Below are 17275 nucleotides of genomic sequence, written 5' to 3' on the forward strand. Positions count from 1 at the left end.
GCTTTTGAGCTGTTAAATGCTGTTCAAAGTACAAATGCATGGATTCCCTTCCAGTTCTTTTAAAGGGTGTAATGCTTAAACATAACTTAAGACCTTGATCAGAGCACATGTAGTTGGCAAGTTGCCCAGGAACAAAAACATGTATTTAATTATGGGGCTGTTAACATGATCCACTTATTAAAGACTTAGCAAACTCTTTAACCATTTAGGATTCAAGGTATAGCAGCAGAACTCAGGAAAATGAAGTAAGTACACTAGTTGTTTAGCACCTTTGAGAGAGCTTTCAGTGAAATAAGAATACAGTTTCTGCTTCTCAGTGTTTTTAATAAAAGAGCAAATACACAAATACTAGAACCTGAATTACCAACCTCATTCTTTTATGTACCACTACAGCTGTTAATAGCCAACCTGAGTGGTGGTGATCTGATCTGTCCATGAGGAGGAGGCAGCAGCAGCACTTACATCAACAGTCTTCAGTCATTACATTAAGATACTAAGTGGTTGCTTAAACATTATCTCAGATGTTTGGGAGCTAGATTGTGGCTCCTTGTGCATTACTTCCAATCAGACATCACTCTGGTCTTTCTTTTCCTTGTTGCTAATGGGAAAAGAGCCATGTGTTGCTTGGACAGCTCACATTAAGCTGCCTTTGCAGCTTCAACAGGCATGAGTCTTCCATTTGCAAGCAGAGTCAAGATAGCTTGCTTTCCTTTAAGGCATCTGGCATTTTGCAAGGCAACACTTTGTATTCCACACCAGAGAGGATCAAAGTATAAAAAGATAAGAACTGTCAGTAGGCATCTTGAAAGCCCTCAGCCAGGGTAGAGGCAAGTTTAACTTAAAGTTTTTGTCTTCAGAAGTGATGTTATTCACAAGGTTCATATCCTTGTCTCCTATAAAGGCAATAGTGTTGGGCCATAAAAACAATATCAAAGATGATGGAGAAGACACCCAGGCCAAACTTGGTTGGATCTCCAAATATTAACTTCCACTGATCTGTCAAACATTAAATTAGAAAGTTAAAGCTAATTCCTCAAGTGCAGTGTTGTCTCAAGACTACAAGGTTATGTCATGCATATTAGAGAAGTTCATGTTTATTACTTGCACTGCTTAAACACACCTTAAAACTGTAGTGTACATCTTATGCAAAGCTAATAACTGTTCCTATGGTTTCTACAAAATAGCTATTTAATTTTCTGTTTTGAAGGAACAGGATGAAATTCTTTATTCTTATATAAGAACATCTACCCATACTATAGCACAAGCATCATTCTCCCCAAATGATCTACTGGTTTATACCTGCTTTGTAGCAGGCTTCTCCCAACCTATTAAGAAAGGCCCCACCACTTCAGTTCTAACCTTACCATTGTTGTATGACTGCAAAAACATCTGGAGAAGGCTGAAGCTTCCACCAGCAAAGTCAAGCAATACATTTCCAATACTCCATCCCTCTGTACTTTTCCGACGGTAATTCATGTATGCCTGAGAGTGCAACACAAAACTGGTCAGCACATCACATACAAGATTTCTGAGACTAACATTTAAGAAGCCTTCTGTGTAACTACTCTGGCTTTGTCACTAGAAGACTTAATAAATAATCATTGCTGGTTTAGTCTAGTCAGACTTTGAAGAGCACACATGACAAGCTTAGGGTGAGAGAAATGTAATATAAAAGCAGAAAAGTTCAGATTTACCTGTGGAAAATATTTTATCAGTGTGACTGCTAACTTAATGTAAGAGAAGCAGAATAAGAACTGTAGCCATGTCATTTCCTCAGCTGCAGCAAGAAACAGTGTTGTAAATGTGAAGATCCATGCAAGTGCCAGTAGTCCAACAACAACTTTGGATACTTTCTGAGCTGCTCTCTGAAACAGAAATGCAGATACACTTAGACCAACCTAACCATACATCGCCATACACACTGTAAGATACAGAATATACACATGACTAGGCAAGGTTACAGTCCAAAGCTATTCTTGTATGAGCTAGGATCATACCACAAAGGAATTTTAAGTGAGCACTACAACAACAAGCTGTAGGTTTGCAAGAGCTGACGAGCAATATTTTACATCAATCATTTGGAGCACTGCTGTCCATGAAGTGGACATGAAGTGAAAAACGGTATGTGGCAGTATTCTTGAGTATTTATGATGCCTATTATCAGTGCCACATCTGTAACAGTCTCCTGCATTCAGTGTGACGCTATCAAGAGTTCCTACATATGAGAAAGGCTGCTAATGCCATTATGCTAAAAGATTCATGATTGCCTTCTAATTCTTGACTAGAAAAGGCTATTGCACCTAGCAGTGGTGACACACGGGCTGTAAAGAGTTTTAGGTTTAGCATTACCAAAAGAAGTACCAAGAGAGAAACGTATCATCTAGAGAAAATCAGCTGTTCACATCAAAGGCTTTTACAACAGGAATTAAATAAAGAGCCACCCAAGTATAACAATCAATGGGAATCAAATAACCACATGACTGCAATAAGCAGTCTCACCTGAAAATGGTGGGAATTATAAAAGGGTCTTTGCAACTGTTTTAGGAGAAAGGAATTTGAAAAAAAGTAAAAAAATCATCAAAAATCTGGATGAATTGCAGGGAATCCCTAAGGACCTACCTTGAAGAATGGTCCATGTAGTGAGGAAACAGAAAAGCACATACCAGCATTTGTTCTGTGTAGAACTGTAATCTATGTTCTGGCTAGAGATCTGTTAGGGAACTTTATGAACTTGGCTGTTTGCCTCAGTTATTTTGAGTACCTAAGGAGCTGAAGCTCACAACATCCGAGGCTGAAGTAGCTAAGCTTCCTGAAATTGCTCCTAGCTCAGGAAAGATAAAGGCAGATGGATTGTGAAGCCTGACTTCTTGAAAGGCTGGAGAAAAGTGCAACGAGTAGGACTTCGGAGCCCAAAAGGAGCAGACGGTGAGCGGTGACGTGTCCGGCAGAGGGAGCTCTGGCAGAGTCCAGTGTTGACACTTACCTCGTAGATGCAGCACTGCACAACGGTGACGAGAGTTAGGACTACTGCGTGGAGACTGAAGAAAACATCATTGATAGCCACAGGGTTCACCCCACTGGGATAACTGATTAAGAATTCCTCCTAAATGTAAGGGAAACCAAAAGCAACTAAATGCCTGAATTCCCTTCTACAGATATCCACACCCAGGCAAGTATTAAGAGATAATTATGCTTACCTTAATTAAGGGTATCCAGAAGAGTGCAACATTAAATACACTGTATGCTATAAAGCCAGTAAGGTTTAATGCTAGAAAGTCAAAGCTTAGTCCAACAACGCTAGAAAAGGGAGGAAAAATGTATGAGAATTATGCATGATCATTATAGGCAGTTCCAGCAACAACTTGACCCTACAATGTGTTGATTTATAGGCATTTTTTTATATGAGTGAAAGACATTGTAACATGATGCTGTGAGTCTACCAGGAAGCAAGGTGAAATATTTCTCATATGCCAGGCACTTGTACTCGTGACAGCTTTGTCATAGCTGTGTCCCTGCTGTTTAACTTCATGTTGCTGTGAACTCAGATAGTCTGATAAATTCATTCCAGCCTGAATCCATGGAAGTAGTAGTGCATCTTTGCCAGAAGAAACACTTTAGTTTTCATATATAATAATGTTTCTACCCAGAGTCACTTAATTTAAAGGGAACTGGCCTAATGAGTACAATACAAACTGCTCACAAGGTAATTTTTGAAAGTGGTCATCACAACTGGCTCAGCCAGATGATTTACAGAGTGACACCAAAGCGAATGGGCAAGCGTCCTCTATCACAAACCAGTATTGGACGCCAAACCTAAGGATTAGGTGTCTGCAGGATGCACGCACTTTCCTCTGACCTGCATGCACAAAAGCTCACTAGGGCTGCATTTATTCAGGCCCTGTGTTTGCCTTAGTTTACCCCCCCCCCGTCTTTTCATGCACAATTCACAATAACCAAGATGTAACTGAACCTAGGAGCATGATTTCAAGAAGTAAGTGCTTAAGTGACTTGCAAACACATCTGAAGTCTCTTTACCTTTTTCGGCGCCAGTTCTCAAAGAGTTGAGGATAAAAGGAAATAGACCAGGCAAGGAAATAGATCCAGCCAATCACTTCATCAGCGTATCTCACTATGATGCTATGAAACACTTGAAATTGAATCCTAGGTCTGATGGGTAATGCAAAGAGAATGAGTTAATTTGCACTTTTAATAATTCACACATTTTCAGGAGATTTTGCAGTGTTCTGCTTTGAGAAAAAAGAGAGCAGGTGTTGAGATGAGATTTGGAGTTAATTTCAGTTGAGATGCTCCCCTTTTCCTTAGTGTTCTTGTGTTTGGGACATATCTCCTACCCTCAGCTTACCCTTTTCTTTTTGTCTCTTTCTTTTCCACTCCGGTACCACACAAATCTTAAAAATGGTCATCTGGTGCTTACAGCTTCCATTTTCATAGCACAACATCTGTTACGCAAGAGCAGAGTTTCACTTTTCACAGCCTGCCAGCAAAGCCTCATGATCATGCCTGTCCTGCTGAGCATTCACATGCTTACCTCTGCATTTGCTTTGAGTCTTAAAAGCAGAAGCAAAACAAGGAAGTAAAACAGGAGCATCCTATTACTCAGTAGCATTTAGGCAACAAATACAATCCAACTTTCTCCGTCTTTCTAGACTGTTTTTCTATTAGGGAGGACTGGCATCTGTGAAAAGAGAAACTAATTAGAAAGCAAGATGCCTATATCTCATGGTAGTGACATAGGCACACAGCTGCATCAGGCTGTTAGCACTCCAGAACAAGCTCTGCGCACTAAAGATAGTATTCCTCTGGACATTTACAATCAAATTCTTCCTGGATCAGACAAGCTGACAAGTAGTTTTGATACTTTAAGGAGGGGTTATTAAAACCAGACTAAGGAACCACAAGAACTCAAGAGTCATTTAATAATGAAATCTAAAATACCAAGACTATCACTCTGCTTCCATACCCTGTATTTAGCTGAATAGCTTTGGGATTGCTAGAGGATCACATCTCAGCTACCTACCACCCATGTACCATCAGCTATTTAACTATAAGGAGGAAGTAGTTATCCCAGAGTGTAGGAAGCTGTAGGATAGTAAGTGGAACTAAAAATGAGTTTCTCACCCAGTTAAGTTGGAATTAATTGCATAAAGATAAACTGTTACTTGTCCAACATCATCTGCTTTCACTTGGAATTCTGCTTTAGTGTGACCTGCAGGCAACTGTACCTGCAACAAAAAGCAGAGGGAAGGAAAAGGAGAGTTACACCAAACTACTGGAAGGCTTTTGCATAAGGTCAGAAATCTGTTCTGTCACTTACTTCATCAGGCAGTTCAACAATGGTGCTGTGCTTTGATGAGTGGGTAATGTTAAAGGTTATCACAAGTGTCTCATTTAATGGAGCCCTGTGAAGGCAGAAAAAACAAGTTAGACTGGTGCTTCAGTTCACAAAGATTGCTTTAAGGCTCTGGGAGAGTATGTGCTAAATCCTTACACCTCTTGCAAACAATGAACGTCATACACCACAGAACCTCTTTATCACAGCTCTTAGATTCTCATATGACTGCTCTCTCTACACAAACTCTGAGATCCAAAGGTGAGGGTGTGCATATGTTTAACAATCCTTTCCTGGGAAGAGGCTGACACAGCAAAAAACATGGGTAAACAACGCACTTTTTACTAAACAACGAGACTAAGGTGCCTCAGCCCCCACTCTGGACTAGCTGTATTTCTTTGCTAGAAACTGAGTTCTGTTTGCTTGGTAAAACTTTCTTGGTGATCCTTCTAGGAAATACAAGTTTCTCTTAAGTACCAGTTTTTAGAAATGAAGGAACTCTAAGTTCACTTATGGAAGACAGTTCAGTAAGCTAATATAGGGCAGACAGTATAAAACATTTTCCAGCTCAACTTCCCAAACAAATGGCATGGGATATTATCAGAGGCCAAACAAAGCTGTTTATGAGAATGCTGCACTATCCTGATCCATACTGTACTAAGCAATGTAATAGTCTAGAAATGGGCAGTCACGCCAGTAAGATTTACTCTGTATGAACAACTAATTGAGTCTGCAGGGAGGTCTTAAGTATATAGCCAAGTCCTACCTGCTTGCTCATCCCTCATTCCAAAAATAAAGTAAAGATGCAATCATTATTTTACCTCAGAGAGATCGTGACGTTTGTTGAACTTCCCCTTTCTAATGAAACCACTTCAGGGACAGACAATACAACAACTGCATCTGAAACAGAAAAAAAAAGAGTCAGAACAAAACAACCCTACACATCTCAATTACTGTGAATAATTAATAGATCCTTCAGAAGAACCACCTACTTTCTTTTGTGATATAGACATTTTGTCCATTGGTACCCATGGTGTCAGATTAATACAGTGAGTACATATGGCAAACAGCAAAGAGAGTGGAGCTTATTTCAAGGAGACTAAAAAAAAGAGAAGTAACTGTCACTTGAACACGTTACAAGGAAGCAATTTAAATATTAGAAGTGCAACAAAAGTTCATGCCAAGAGAAGGCTATAGATACTTCAAACCCACACTGATTTTTTCTTGACATGATCCCAGTAACTTAGGAGTCATAAATGCCCCAAATCTATTTTAAAATAGCTTCTTGGGTCACAATTCAATTCAGGTGCCCAGATGTTCCAGCAAATGTATATTTATCTTCACACTTCAGGAATCACAAGCATCTTACTATAGTGCTCTGAAATATTACCATTAAGTGGCACACTTGCAACAATTCAGCTGTGTTGTACCACAAAATACTTCAAGAGAGGTTGAGATTCCAAGAGCCAGTAAAACCTCTATCAAAACCATAAGGTGGTCACATGTCAACAATTTTGACATTTGGAGTCTAAGTCCATTTTATTCACTGTATGTTTAAAGGACACAAGAGACAAGAGGAAGAAGAAAGAGGTACATAAGATTAGAAATGGAGAAATAAAGATAATTTTTTTTCTTATTGCCATATATAAATACATATATATATAAACAGGGGAAGTTCAGGTTAGATATAAGGAAGATGTTATTTACTGTTAGGGTGGTGAGGCTCTGGAATGGGTTGCCCAGGGAAGTTGTGAATGCTCCATCCCTGGCCATGTTCAAGGCCAGGTTGGACAGAGCCTTGGGTGCCCTGGTTTAGTGTGAGGTGTCCCTGCCCATGGCAGGGGGGTTGGAACTTGATGATCTTAAGGTCCTTTCCAACCCTAACTATTCTGATTCTATATTACACAGTGTTCTTAAGACATTATTTAAAGGCAGGAGAGTTCCCCAGTTCATCGCTGACTGCACCACAGACAGTGTTTTATCTGTTTCTGCAGAGGTGAGTGCTCCATCACAATAGTGCCTTAGGATAGGACTGTCTGTGCAGGAGCACACCAAGTCAATGGCATCGTGGAAGAGGGCACAGGTCTCCCCAGAGAGGTGTAACATGGATACTGAAGAGCAGCCCTCTTCCACCACTGGCCCCTGCCTGAGCCCCATGGCCCAACCTGGGATGCCCAGACACTCACCGCTAGGCCCCAGCACCACAAGGGAGAGGTGCAGCAGAATGGGGAGCAGGTATTGCATCCCCATGGTGGAAAACCTGCAGAAAAAGCAGGGAGAAAGCTTTGCTTAGGACTCAACACCTTTTGAGGGAACCCCTACCCATTCCCTCAGCTGGCAGCACCCTTCAAACGGCGCCCACCACAGCCCGGCTGAGAAACACTCGGCGCCCACCAAACAACACCAATCCAACCCCACTGCCTGCCCAGACTCCCCCGACGCCATCTGTACCTTTTAGCTGGTCCCGCTCCCACCACACACAGCTCCCGCCCCCTGAAGGACCCTCCCCTTCCCTCAGGACTACAAATCTCAGCAGCCACTACGCCTCTACCCCCTCACCCACCCACTCACTGGGTGCTCACTGGGACTTGTAGTCCTCACCGCCCTCCCCTCAGGAGACGCAGTGAGGAGGGGACATCCCACTCTTGTCCTAGAGCGTCCTAACGCTAACACTGAGGAGGAGGCAGCGCGGAGGAGCAAGTGCCTACCTCCTTCCACTGCCGCGGCTCCGGCCCGGCTCTTCCCTTTTCAGCTCCTCACGTGAGGCGGCCGCCCATCGCCTCCCCGCCCGGCGCCGGTGCGGCCGCCCTCGGGCGCCATGTTGGGTGCGGCAGAGCGCGTTGGGCTGGTGCTGGCGGGGCTGCGAGCGGAGGGCGGGCGGGTTTGTGGCTCTGGTTGGTAAAGTTCAGCTTAAAGCTGTGCAGGTCACTGGGGAGGCCGGGGGAAGGGAGGGTTTGGTACGGTCAAGATGGAGCGGTAGCGGTCGGGCGCAGCTGAGGGGAGACATCTTCGGTCGGAGGGCAAAGTTCAGCCCCGTCCTGCGTGCTGTGAGGTGGGAGCCCACACTGCTTGCGCCCTCGCCACTGTGGGCTCTTGGGGCAAGTTCCCCCTCAGAGGCAGCAAGGAGCAGTGTGGGGCTCAGTCTGGTGGCTGCTGGTCTAGCATCAGAGACCTGTGCTTGGTGGGGAAGGTGAAAGCAATCTCCTCTCTCCATGGCCATGGCGGCTGGCGAGGCAGCAGGCAGGCCTGTGCCTGCTTGCGTGCTGGGCATAGACTTGGGCACGACATCGGTTAAAGCAGCCCTGGTGATAGGGGCAGAGGGAGAGCAAGTGGTGGCAGAGAGCTGCTCCAGGGAGACACAGGCATACACCAATAGCCTGGAAGCTGGACCGCAGGTAAGGGGCAGACAGGTTTCAGGATACTGGCCTTGCCTTATAAGTGTCGGGGTTGTCTTGTTATGTTGTGTAGGGTTCAGTGGTTTTCCTGGATTGTTCTCATGCCTAGATTGGCATATGGTTGCTGCATGTTTCTGGATGTCTGAAAATAGAATTAAAATGTCCTCACTTTACTGTTGAAGAAAGTCAAGTAGTGCTGCTTGATTTAAGAAAGACTTGGGTTTTGAAAAGTTGCATAAACCAATCTAAAGCTATTCTCCCATGAGCCATCACCTTGTCTTTTACACTGCTTGTCAAAAACCAGCAACTGCCTGCCAGCTAGAAGGGTGTTTTGCACTTTAATGTGAGATGGAATCATAACTGGAAATTCCCTGTGGAAAGAACCACGAGCATGTACTCCTATTAAAGACCTTTATTGTGTTGGTCAATCTAAGAAAGGATGAATCAGAATCATAAAAAATACATACCAACGTGTCTCTGGCCCAGTCATGAAGTGAGTCCAGGAGCTAACTCCTGAGCAAAGATACCAAACAGGCCAACCCCCTCTGTATAGTCATGTTTATGCAGCTAAAATTATGTATATGCAGAATAGTTCACATCTGTATGTAGACTGTATTTGAATACTTGTAATCTTCACACTGGTCTGTCACAAAGTAATTGGAGTCCTTGAAATTCAGTGAGAAAGCTGGCATGCATCTTCTCTTGTGGTGTGGTCAGTTTGCCGAATAGATCAGTTTGATAGGGAGTTCTAGGAATAGAATATCCAGAAATGAAGTATCAGCATCATCAAAATCAACAGGGGATATGTACAGAGTAGCTTATAAAGGAAGTTGCATGCCAGTCAGAACACAACATTAATCCTCTTTGTGGGGAAGAAGAGCAATGTATAAGATGAACTAATGAAAGCATGTAGTCAATGTTAATGAGTTTTTTTAAATGCATAGTTGAGTATGGTAACTGAGGAGATTATCTGGCTTTCAGTTTAAGAGGCTGTTATCTCATTCTCAGCTTGCTCGTATTGTGTTTTAGTTTCTGTGGTTTTGTGGGTTTTTTGCTTTTTTTTTTTTCAATTTAGTAGTGAATGTCATTCGAATACATGTTATTAAGCTAAATGAATTCTGTTGCTCACTTCTGACTTGAGTAGTCTTGTTTAATAAATACACTGAGTGAATCCTAATGGTTTCATGCTCATAATAATGTTTTATGATTGCAGGGAATGGAGCAGGATGTCCGGAGAATAATAAGAGCACTCAATGAATGCCTTGCTGCTCTACCTCAGCAGCAGCTTCAAAGAGTCAGTCACATTGGCATTACAGGACAAATGCATGGGATTGTATTTTGGAAAAGAGATAAAGGTAACAGTAATTCTTTGCCATTCCTGTTTGGAGTATTATGATACAGAAAATATGATTTTAACTCTGAAACTATCTGTAGGAAACTGCTGTGTGCTCACTTTGGTCTTCTGTAAAACAGAATTAACAGAAGATCTGTGGAAATGTTTTTAAATTATTGGAATTTCAGTTAAGGATATTGTTTACACAGGTTTGTTAAAGCATTTATCCTAAGGAGATCTCTGCAGAGTCAGCACAATTATTAATATGAAAGAGGAATAACGTATTTGTGGCTTGTCCATTATGGCTATCATATACTATATGCTGCCAGTTGAAAGACCTTGTGCATTATATGAGCGACCTGAGGTGGGTCTTACTCACCTCATAAAACACTTAACTAGCTGTTATCCAGTACCTCAATACCTTCTATGATTCTGCAGGAGTCGTAGTGGCAGTTTTGTATATGCTTTGAAAAATAAGATGTGTTTGATTTTTACATTACAATGTGCATACGAGCAGCTATCCAACACCTATTGTGAGATGCTGTTTGAAAGTAAAGCAGGAGAAAACTGCAGTTCAGTAAATGGTGTTTTCAGTCCTTTTTTGTTTGCTTGTTTCAGAACTGAAGTCTAAGGCTTTCAAAATGTGGTTCCATGTCTTCTTTCCCATTACCTTATAGTGTGCACATCTGAGCAATTATGCAAGTTCCATAATTATAGAAGGTAGGCAGATTAAGCAAAAATGTATTGTAAACCACAGAATAGATTTCCCAAAAATGCTAGTCACTGCCTGTCAAAAGTTGTCAGGGTCTTAATTGCTTTAAAGAGACACTGTGCTATTCATTACTGGCTGTAAGGAAAGAAAGAAATACAAAGACTGATGGACCAAAGGAGCTGTTGCTGGCTTTCCAGCTGTCCCAAGGGCTGCATACCAAAGCCTCATGGGTTCATGGCAGACATTTATTCTTATGTCATGTTGGTTAATATTTTATTTCATAAAGCCACAGTCCACTTTTGTTTCATTTCTGTCAAGTGAAAGAGGGTGTTTGCTCTCATTTGTTTTGAGTAGACTAAGTGGATCCATGCACTTTGGGACACAAATTACATTTCTAATAGCATCCTTTAGGGTTAGATTTATGGTTAATAATTTTTCTTAGCATCCATTTAAAACTAGAAAAGCAAACAAATTGGAAATTCAGTTCAAACAGATTTGATAGAACAGGGAATTAAGGGAACAAGAAAAAGAATGTTTGCTTTGCATCTTTTACCTAGTAGTTTCCAGCTTTCACGGCTGCTTTTTACTGTGTGAGTGTAGCTGTATCCAGCCCAAGAAAGACTCTTTTAGCGATATTTGTGCTAGTCAGGCAGCTGGGTCTCTTCTCTGACCTGTAGGATAAATGGCACAGCACAGCTTAAAACCCTGCTCCCACCCCCAGTCAAAACCAGCAGACTGCCTCAGTTATGGATGCCTGTCCTATCCCCCATCCCCATATTGTGACCAGGCATAACCTGGGAGAACAGTAACTGTCAGAGGCCAAAGCTGTGCTGTGGAGTGTGTGCGCAAACATCACATGCTAGTGCTTGAGCTTAGCCTGTGCTTACTCTGCTGCTCTGGCAGGTAAGTGTGCTGCCTTTGTAGGACTTTTTGTGGTGAGCATGTTGGGGCAGGAAGTAGCACGCTGTACTGGAGAAGTAGCAGACATTGCTGAGAAGGCTCTGAGCAGCTCTGAGAAGTCACCATAATTTAGCTGGGGCCTTTATGTGGAAGAATGTGAAAGTTTCATCAAAGGTGTGGTGATCTCTGTTCAAAGGATATTCTGGACTGGTAAAACCAAAAACCCAATTAAACCCTATTCTACCTTCGGTGAAGTTTTGTTGCATAGCAGAAGGAAGGGATACTCTTTAGTACTTCGCAGTCCATTGCTTAGCACGTATAGATCCAGGCTTTTTCTTCCTTTGTCTCAAAAGGTGATGAAACTACATGCTATCCATCATAGGCAGTTGGTTACTAATAAATCATTCTTTGGGTCATGATGTGGCAGCTCCCAGTTAAAGTTTGTGTATGAGAGCTGTCATATCAACTCATTACCTTCTGTACCAGAACTGAGGGGTTGTTTGTTTGTTTTGTGGGTAACCTGATATTTAAGTTGCATCATTAACATCTCTAAGGGTGCAAATTGCTTGTTCCTGTAGGCACTAGGAGTGCTTGTAGAGAATGAAGGCCTTGGATACCAATCTCTGTTTTAGCAGAGGATGACTGCCATTATGATGTACAGTCACTACAGGGTCTGTTTCTGCTCTTTTTCCAATGTATTTGGCAAATCATCAAAAGTGGCCAGAAATGAGGAGTGCCATGTGGACTATGCTGCAGGGGGTTGCTGGACTTCTCGGATACTGTGTGTTTCAGGTTGCAAGTGGACAGAGAGTGGCCCAGGCCCTACCTTTGAGCCAGAGGAAGTCAGTCATTTGGTTACTTGGCAAGACACCCGCTGCAGTCCTACCTTCCTCTCTTCTCTTCCTCTGCCACAGTCGCATATCAGTTTGGCTACAGGATTTGGATGTGCCACAGTCTACTGGTATTTAAAGAAGAGGTACATTGTTTCTCGAAAGCATTTCCTTATAAAGCTGTTTGACTGGCAGTTTCTTATCTTGAATTTATGTGACAATTAGTATTCCTGTAGCATGTTAGTGCCATTATAGGCTGAGTGGCTGTGTTTCCCTTTAATCATAGTATTAAATAAGTAGTCAAAGAATATTTGAAATGGCAGTATTCAATATAAACTGTATGCAACTAAGCACAAGATTCTCTAACCTCATAAAAATATTGCAGATCTCTGTAATAAAAAGAAAAGCTTTTGACCATATAGTAACAAAAGCCTTAAAGAACTGTAGAATCATTCTAGTCTGTCCCACTGCTCAGAGGAGCTCTGCTAATGCAGTTTGAACATTATAATTCTGCCTTGTGCAGACTGAAAAATACAAGCATGCTTAAACCAGTAATTGAGTTGCTTTATCTGCTTGCTGTCAGATGCTAAAACAAATATTCTTTAAATTAATTTCAGTTCCTTCCTTCCTTAAGCACCGAGATACTTATGAGTTGTTAAAAATGGTCTACTTTGTTGCAGAGGATATAATTTTTCACTTATGACTTGGCATCAGCAAGATTTGTTCTTCAGTTATGTCTGCAGTATGCTATGTTTTTCAAAGAGCCAAAGTCTTCCTCTGCAATGAATTCAGGTTCAATAAATGGAGAAAAACTTACTAGAACTTGGTTTCTTCCAGTGTGTATCCTGCAAACACATGGAACATGGCATGGTCTTGCTTTAGAGCTGTTTGAGTTCAGCTGCTTTGCTTTGTTCCTGTTTTATTTCACCATTGGTACATTTCCATTCATAGAATCTGTGAACCCTGTAACAACTGCAGGAATTTACATATTTTTCTCAAATGCTCCAGGATCAACAAACAGATTAACAAATGACCTCCAGGATCATTTTTTTTTTGTGCGATTACTGCCTTCCTGGTAACTGTTGCAGTGGTGTGCTTTTGTACCTGGACAACTCAATCCTTAAAGCCGTTGTCTCTCCATCTTCCAACAGTAGGTAATTATTGCTGCTACAATAATAGCTTGGAAAGCAAATTCCACTTACAAAACCAAACCAACAAAGTCCAGGCTTATCACTGAGATGGTTGTTTCATTTTTAGGTGGGCCAACACACATCTGGAGCTCCTTGTAGCAATGGAAGTAATCTTGCTCCCTCTGCCTTAAAGCACCCCTCATTGGTTTTAATGTGTTTTCTTTAAAAGTCCAGGTTTTCTGAAGTCTTATGATGCAGCTGGTACTATCCAGGACTATGTAGTTGCCATGTTGTGTGACCTGAGGAAGCCATTCATGTCTGTCCAGAATGCTGCCAGCTGGGGATATTTTAATTCCAGAAATAAAAGCTGGAATACTGACATGTAAGTGCTAAGGGCATTGAGTGGGTTTTGTATATTGCTTGTGTTGGGCAATGTGAACATCTCTGGGCCCTAAGTATGAGAGCGCTACAGATAAGAAGTGATTAAAAGTTACTTCTAATCAGTTGTGTGGCCTGTACTGAAGAACTATTGAGAGTTTGTTCTGTAAGGTGCATATGTTTAAATTATATAAAATCTGACACAGTATTTTAGAAATACCTAAGAGAGCAGAATTGAGGGACTCATCAGTGAGGCCTCATGCCAAACTGCTCTCTTCCTTTCTGGGATGGGATGGGGTGGGCAAGTGCATGCAGCAGCCAAGATGTTGTGATGGTAAAAGGCAGTTCTGTAGTTCATTCAGCTGACTTCCTTCATAACTACTAAGACTTGCTTGTGATAATACATAAGAGTTATGGATCTTCAGAAAGTTTTATAGGGAATCAGTTTATTTATTTACTTATTTATTTTAAGGATTCGCTTTTTCAAGAATTCACTTACTTATTTTAATGATTTGCTCTTTCAGGGCTGAGTGCTAAGGCCTTATATAATTCAGAGCTTAGGTTAGGCCAGGACTCCAAGGTGAAAAGATCTGCTCATGAAGGTATGAAAGAGTGACAGAAATTTGCATTTGGCCTACTGAACTGTTATTAATTTGGTATTACTGCTGTAGCAATGTAGAGTATCTTATGTAAGGCGTTTGTTGGACTTTGTGTGTGGTTTGGTTTTGAACCACTAACTGCATGACAGCTCAAAGTTATGTGAAGTTGCATTTTTTTTCTGGTTGTGTGATTGTCCCTTTGCCCTGGAATTGCTTGTCCATATGACATCACTAGGATAAACTTGCTGAATATGTACTGCTCTATAATCTCAGGTAATCAAGATGCATATAAAGGAAAGCTATTTATTCTTCTAGATGATTCTGGTTTACCCAGCTCATTGAACTGGAATGCTGCCCCATCTAAGACAAAGCTTTCCAAATAGGTGAAAGCATCCATAAATCCACCAGGCACAAATGCATGTCTGGGTTCATCTGTGACCTCAAAGAGGCCTTTGTAGTCATGCTACACATTCCCATACTGCTTTTCTGCAATAATATTGTTCTCATTGCAGATTAAAAGAATCTGGCTTTCCCATTCACTTGCTTCCAGAGGTGGGAGACCCTGGCAGTATTGCAGGCAGGACAGTCAGTGCATGGCATGGAATACCCAAAGGAGCAAAAGTAGGAATTGCTCTGGGGGATTTCCAGTGCTCTGTGTATTCCTGTCTGACTGAGAGGACTGATGCAGGTATGATCATTTTGGTATCTTGCTTGGATTTCTCATTGTCCTCCTTCATGGTAGTTTAGTAAAACACTGATTTATTTTTTGCTTTTATGTTCTAGTTCTTAATATGAGCACCTCTGCTCAGCTGAGTATCTCAATGCCTCTGGGTTTCCAGCCTCCAGACATGCCAGATCCTTCCTCAGCTGTTAGTTATTTTCCCTACTTCAATGGTGACTACTTGGCTGTGGCAGCGTCACTTAATGGGGGCAACGTGCTAGCAACGTTTGTGGACATGGTGGCACAGTGGACAGAAGAGCTGGGTAAGCTATTCCAAGGACAGCGTAAAATACAGGATAGCTGTATTTTCATGGTTATATTTCAAGGATAGCTTAAAAATTTGATTCATCAGCAGAGTAAAAAGAAGCTAAAGTAAAGGAACAGGCCTTGAGCTGTTTTTTCATGCCACATAGGGAATGAGGATGTAACTCTTGGGTCACGCTCCCTAGATCTCTGGAATTTCCTGCCAAAACTTATGAACGTGCTGGGACAGTCGTGCTTGGACTCCACATTCACATTGCCTCTAGGTTTTGGGTTTTCTTTTAAGAACACAAGGATTATTTTTTGCAAGTTGATTTTCAAAAGTAAAAGCCAGTGAATTTGAGGACAGCCTTCTGATTATGTATGACTGCAGTCCAGAAGAGTCCCTTGATTAGATCAGTTGCCTTTTGCTTGATATTTTGCAGCAATCTAATGGATTTTAAGACTTAAACTCATGTAATATCTTCCAAGTGCTTTAAACATGGTCTTCATGGGTTTTTTTAACAATTTCTTGGGGTTTGCAATACAAAAATAAGCTCTGAAATGATCCTTGCAGTGAGTACTTGAAGTGAATTTTGCATTCATGTGCAATTCAGGCACTGAAGCTGAAATATGCTGTTAATGTGTTTAAAAGTGGTGTTTTGTGTAACTTAGGGTAGTATAGCCAAAGACAAATAGCTGTGTTGTCAGGAAAGGCAGTTTCTGTAACCTGAAAAGGATTTTAAGTAACAGAGGTTATAGATAAAATTTGATGGGAGAACTGTGGTTCATAAACCTGAAAAACAATGACTTCTGGGGCACAGAAGAAGATAGACAGTATTTTGCTGAAGGGTGGATTGTCCACTTTAAGTCTCCACGTGTAAGATACATTGGATCTCTTCAGATGAGTAACGTGATATTTCCCATCTGCAGGACTTCAGATCCAGGAGTCTGCCATCTATACAAAGATAATCAAAGCAGCCTTGGCCCAAACCAACAGCAAACTCTCAATTCACCCAACCATATTTGGAGAGAGACACGTTCCTGAGCAGTTGGCATCAGTGAGCAACATTGCTGTCTCTGACCTCTCTCTGGGTCATGTAACCAGAGCTCTGTGCCGTGGCATCGTTGAAAACCTCTGTTCCATGTTACCTGTGCAGTGCCTGATGGAGACTGGAGTGAGGAGGATTCTGGGGAGTGGCAGTGCCCTTGCCAGGAATGAGGTGCTGAGGCAAGAAGTGGAAAGGGTTTTTCCGTTCCCTGTGGTTTACGGGAAGGATGTTGATGCTGCCATGGGGGCTGCCATGGTGATGTTCCACAGAAAATAAAGTCATTGTTTGGGGTGGCCTGAGATGCAGCTTCTTTGTTGTTTTTTTTTCTGGCTGTGCAGTGTTTCCTTTCACTTCTAATGTGCATTGTCATTACAGTGGAAAAAAAACCCAACCTGCATTTAATGTCTGCTTCTGGGTGTACACGTTTTATTGCTCTGTCATTCCCATTTGTGAAATAAGAAGTAATTACCACATTGAATTTGACTGAGTGACTAGGAAAGATCTATTAGCTTTCTGCATAAAATGATACTTAATGTGAGACTCATTTTCCTGGTAGGAAAAAGGTTTAAAAAGACTAGGAGAGATGAGTAGCTACAGACTAAGTCTGTAACTAAGATGTGTAATTACAGGTTAAG

The 17275-nt window shown here is 41.7% G+C and overlaps 2 protein-coding genes across 8 annotated transcripts; one reads left to right on the plus strand and one right to left on the minus strand.

The window, feature by feature from the left end:
- Positions 1-303: 303 nt before the first annotated feature.
- Positions 304-8186, minus strand: CTNS (cystinosin, lysosomal cystine transporter). 6 transcript variants are annotated; one of them, XM_005142938.3, is made up of 11 exons: positions 8059-8186; positions 7537-7610; positions 6172-6250; positions 5336-5420; positions 5140-5243; positions 4036-4167; positions 3198-3297; positions 2984-3103; positions 1695-1865; positions 1365-1482; positions 304-996 (listed from the first exon to the last, which is right to left on the minus strand). In XM_005142938.3, exons 2-11 carry the CDS (start codon positions 7598-7600, stop codon positions 866-868), a joined length of 1104 nt encoding a protein of 367 aa, XP_005142995.2. In that variant the 5' UTR covers positions 7601-7610; positions 8059-8186; the 3' UTR covers positions 304-865. The 6 variants fall into 6 exon arrangements, with proteins under 6 accessions (XP_005142995.2, XP_030899432.2, XP_030899433.2 ...); XM_031043572.2 differs by having other exon boundaries at positions 7933-8173; XM_031043573.2 differs by having other exon boundaries at positions 7922-8173.
- Positions 7948-16939, plus strand: SHPK (sedoheptulokinase). 2 transcript variants are annotated; one of them, XM_034069037.1, is made up of 7 exons: positions 7948-8175; positions 9959-10100; positions 12483-12666; positions 13880-14032; positions 15140-15315; positions 15411-15611; positions 16522-16939. In XM_034069037.1, the coding sequence occupies exons 2-7, from the start codon at positions 9962-9964 to the stop codon at positions 16914-16916; spliced, it is 1248 nt and encodes a 415-aa protein (XP_033924928.1). In that variant the 5' UTR covers positions 7948-8175; positions 9959-9961; the 3' UTR covers positions 16917-16939. The 2 variants fall into 2 exon arrangements, with proteins under 2 accessions (XP_033924928.1, XP_005143027.3); XM_005142970.4 differs by lacking the exon at positions 7948-8175 and adding an exon at positions 8283-8745.
- Positions 16940-17275: the final 336 nt, after the last annotated feature.

This window comes from Melopsittacus undulatus, chromosome 13 (genome assembly GCF_012275295.1).
Source record: "Melopsittacus undulatus isolate bMelUnd1 chromosome 13, bMelUnd1.mat.Z, whole genome shotgun sequence".
NCBI classification, from domain to species: domain Eukaryota; kingdom Metazoa; phylum Chordata; class Aves; order Psittaciformes; family Psittaculidae; genus Melopsittacus; species Melopsittacus undulatus.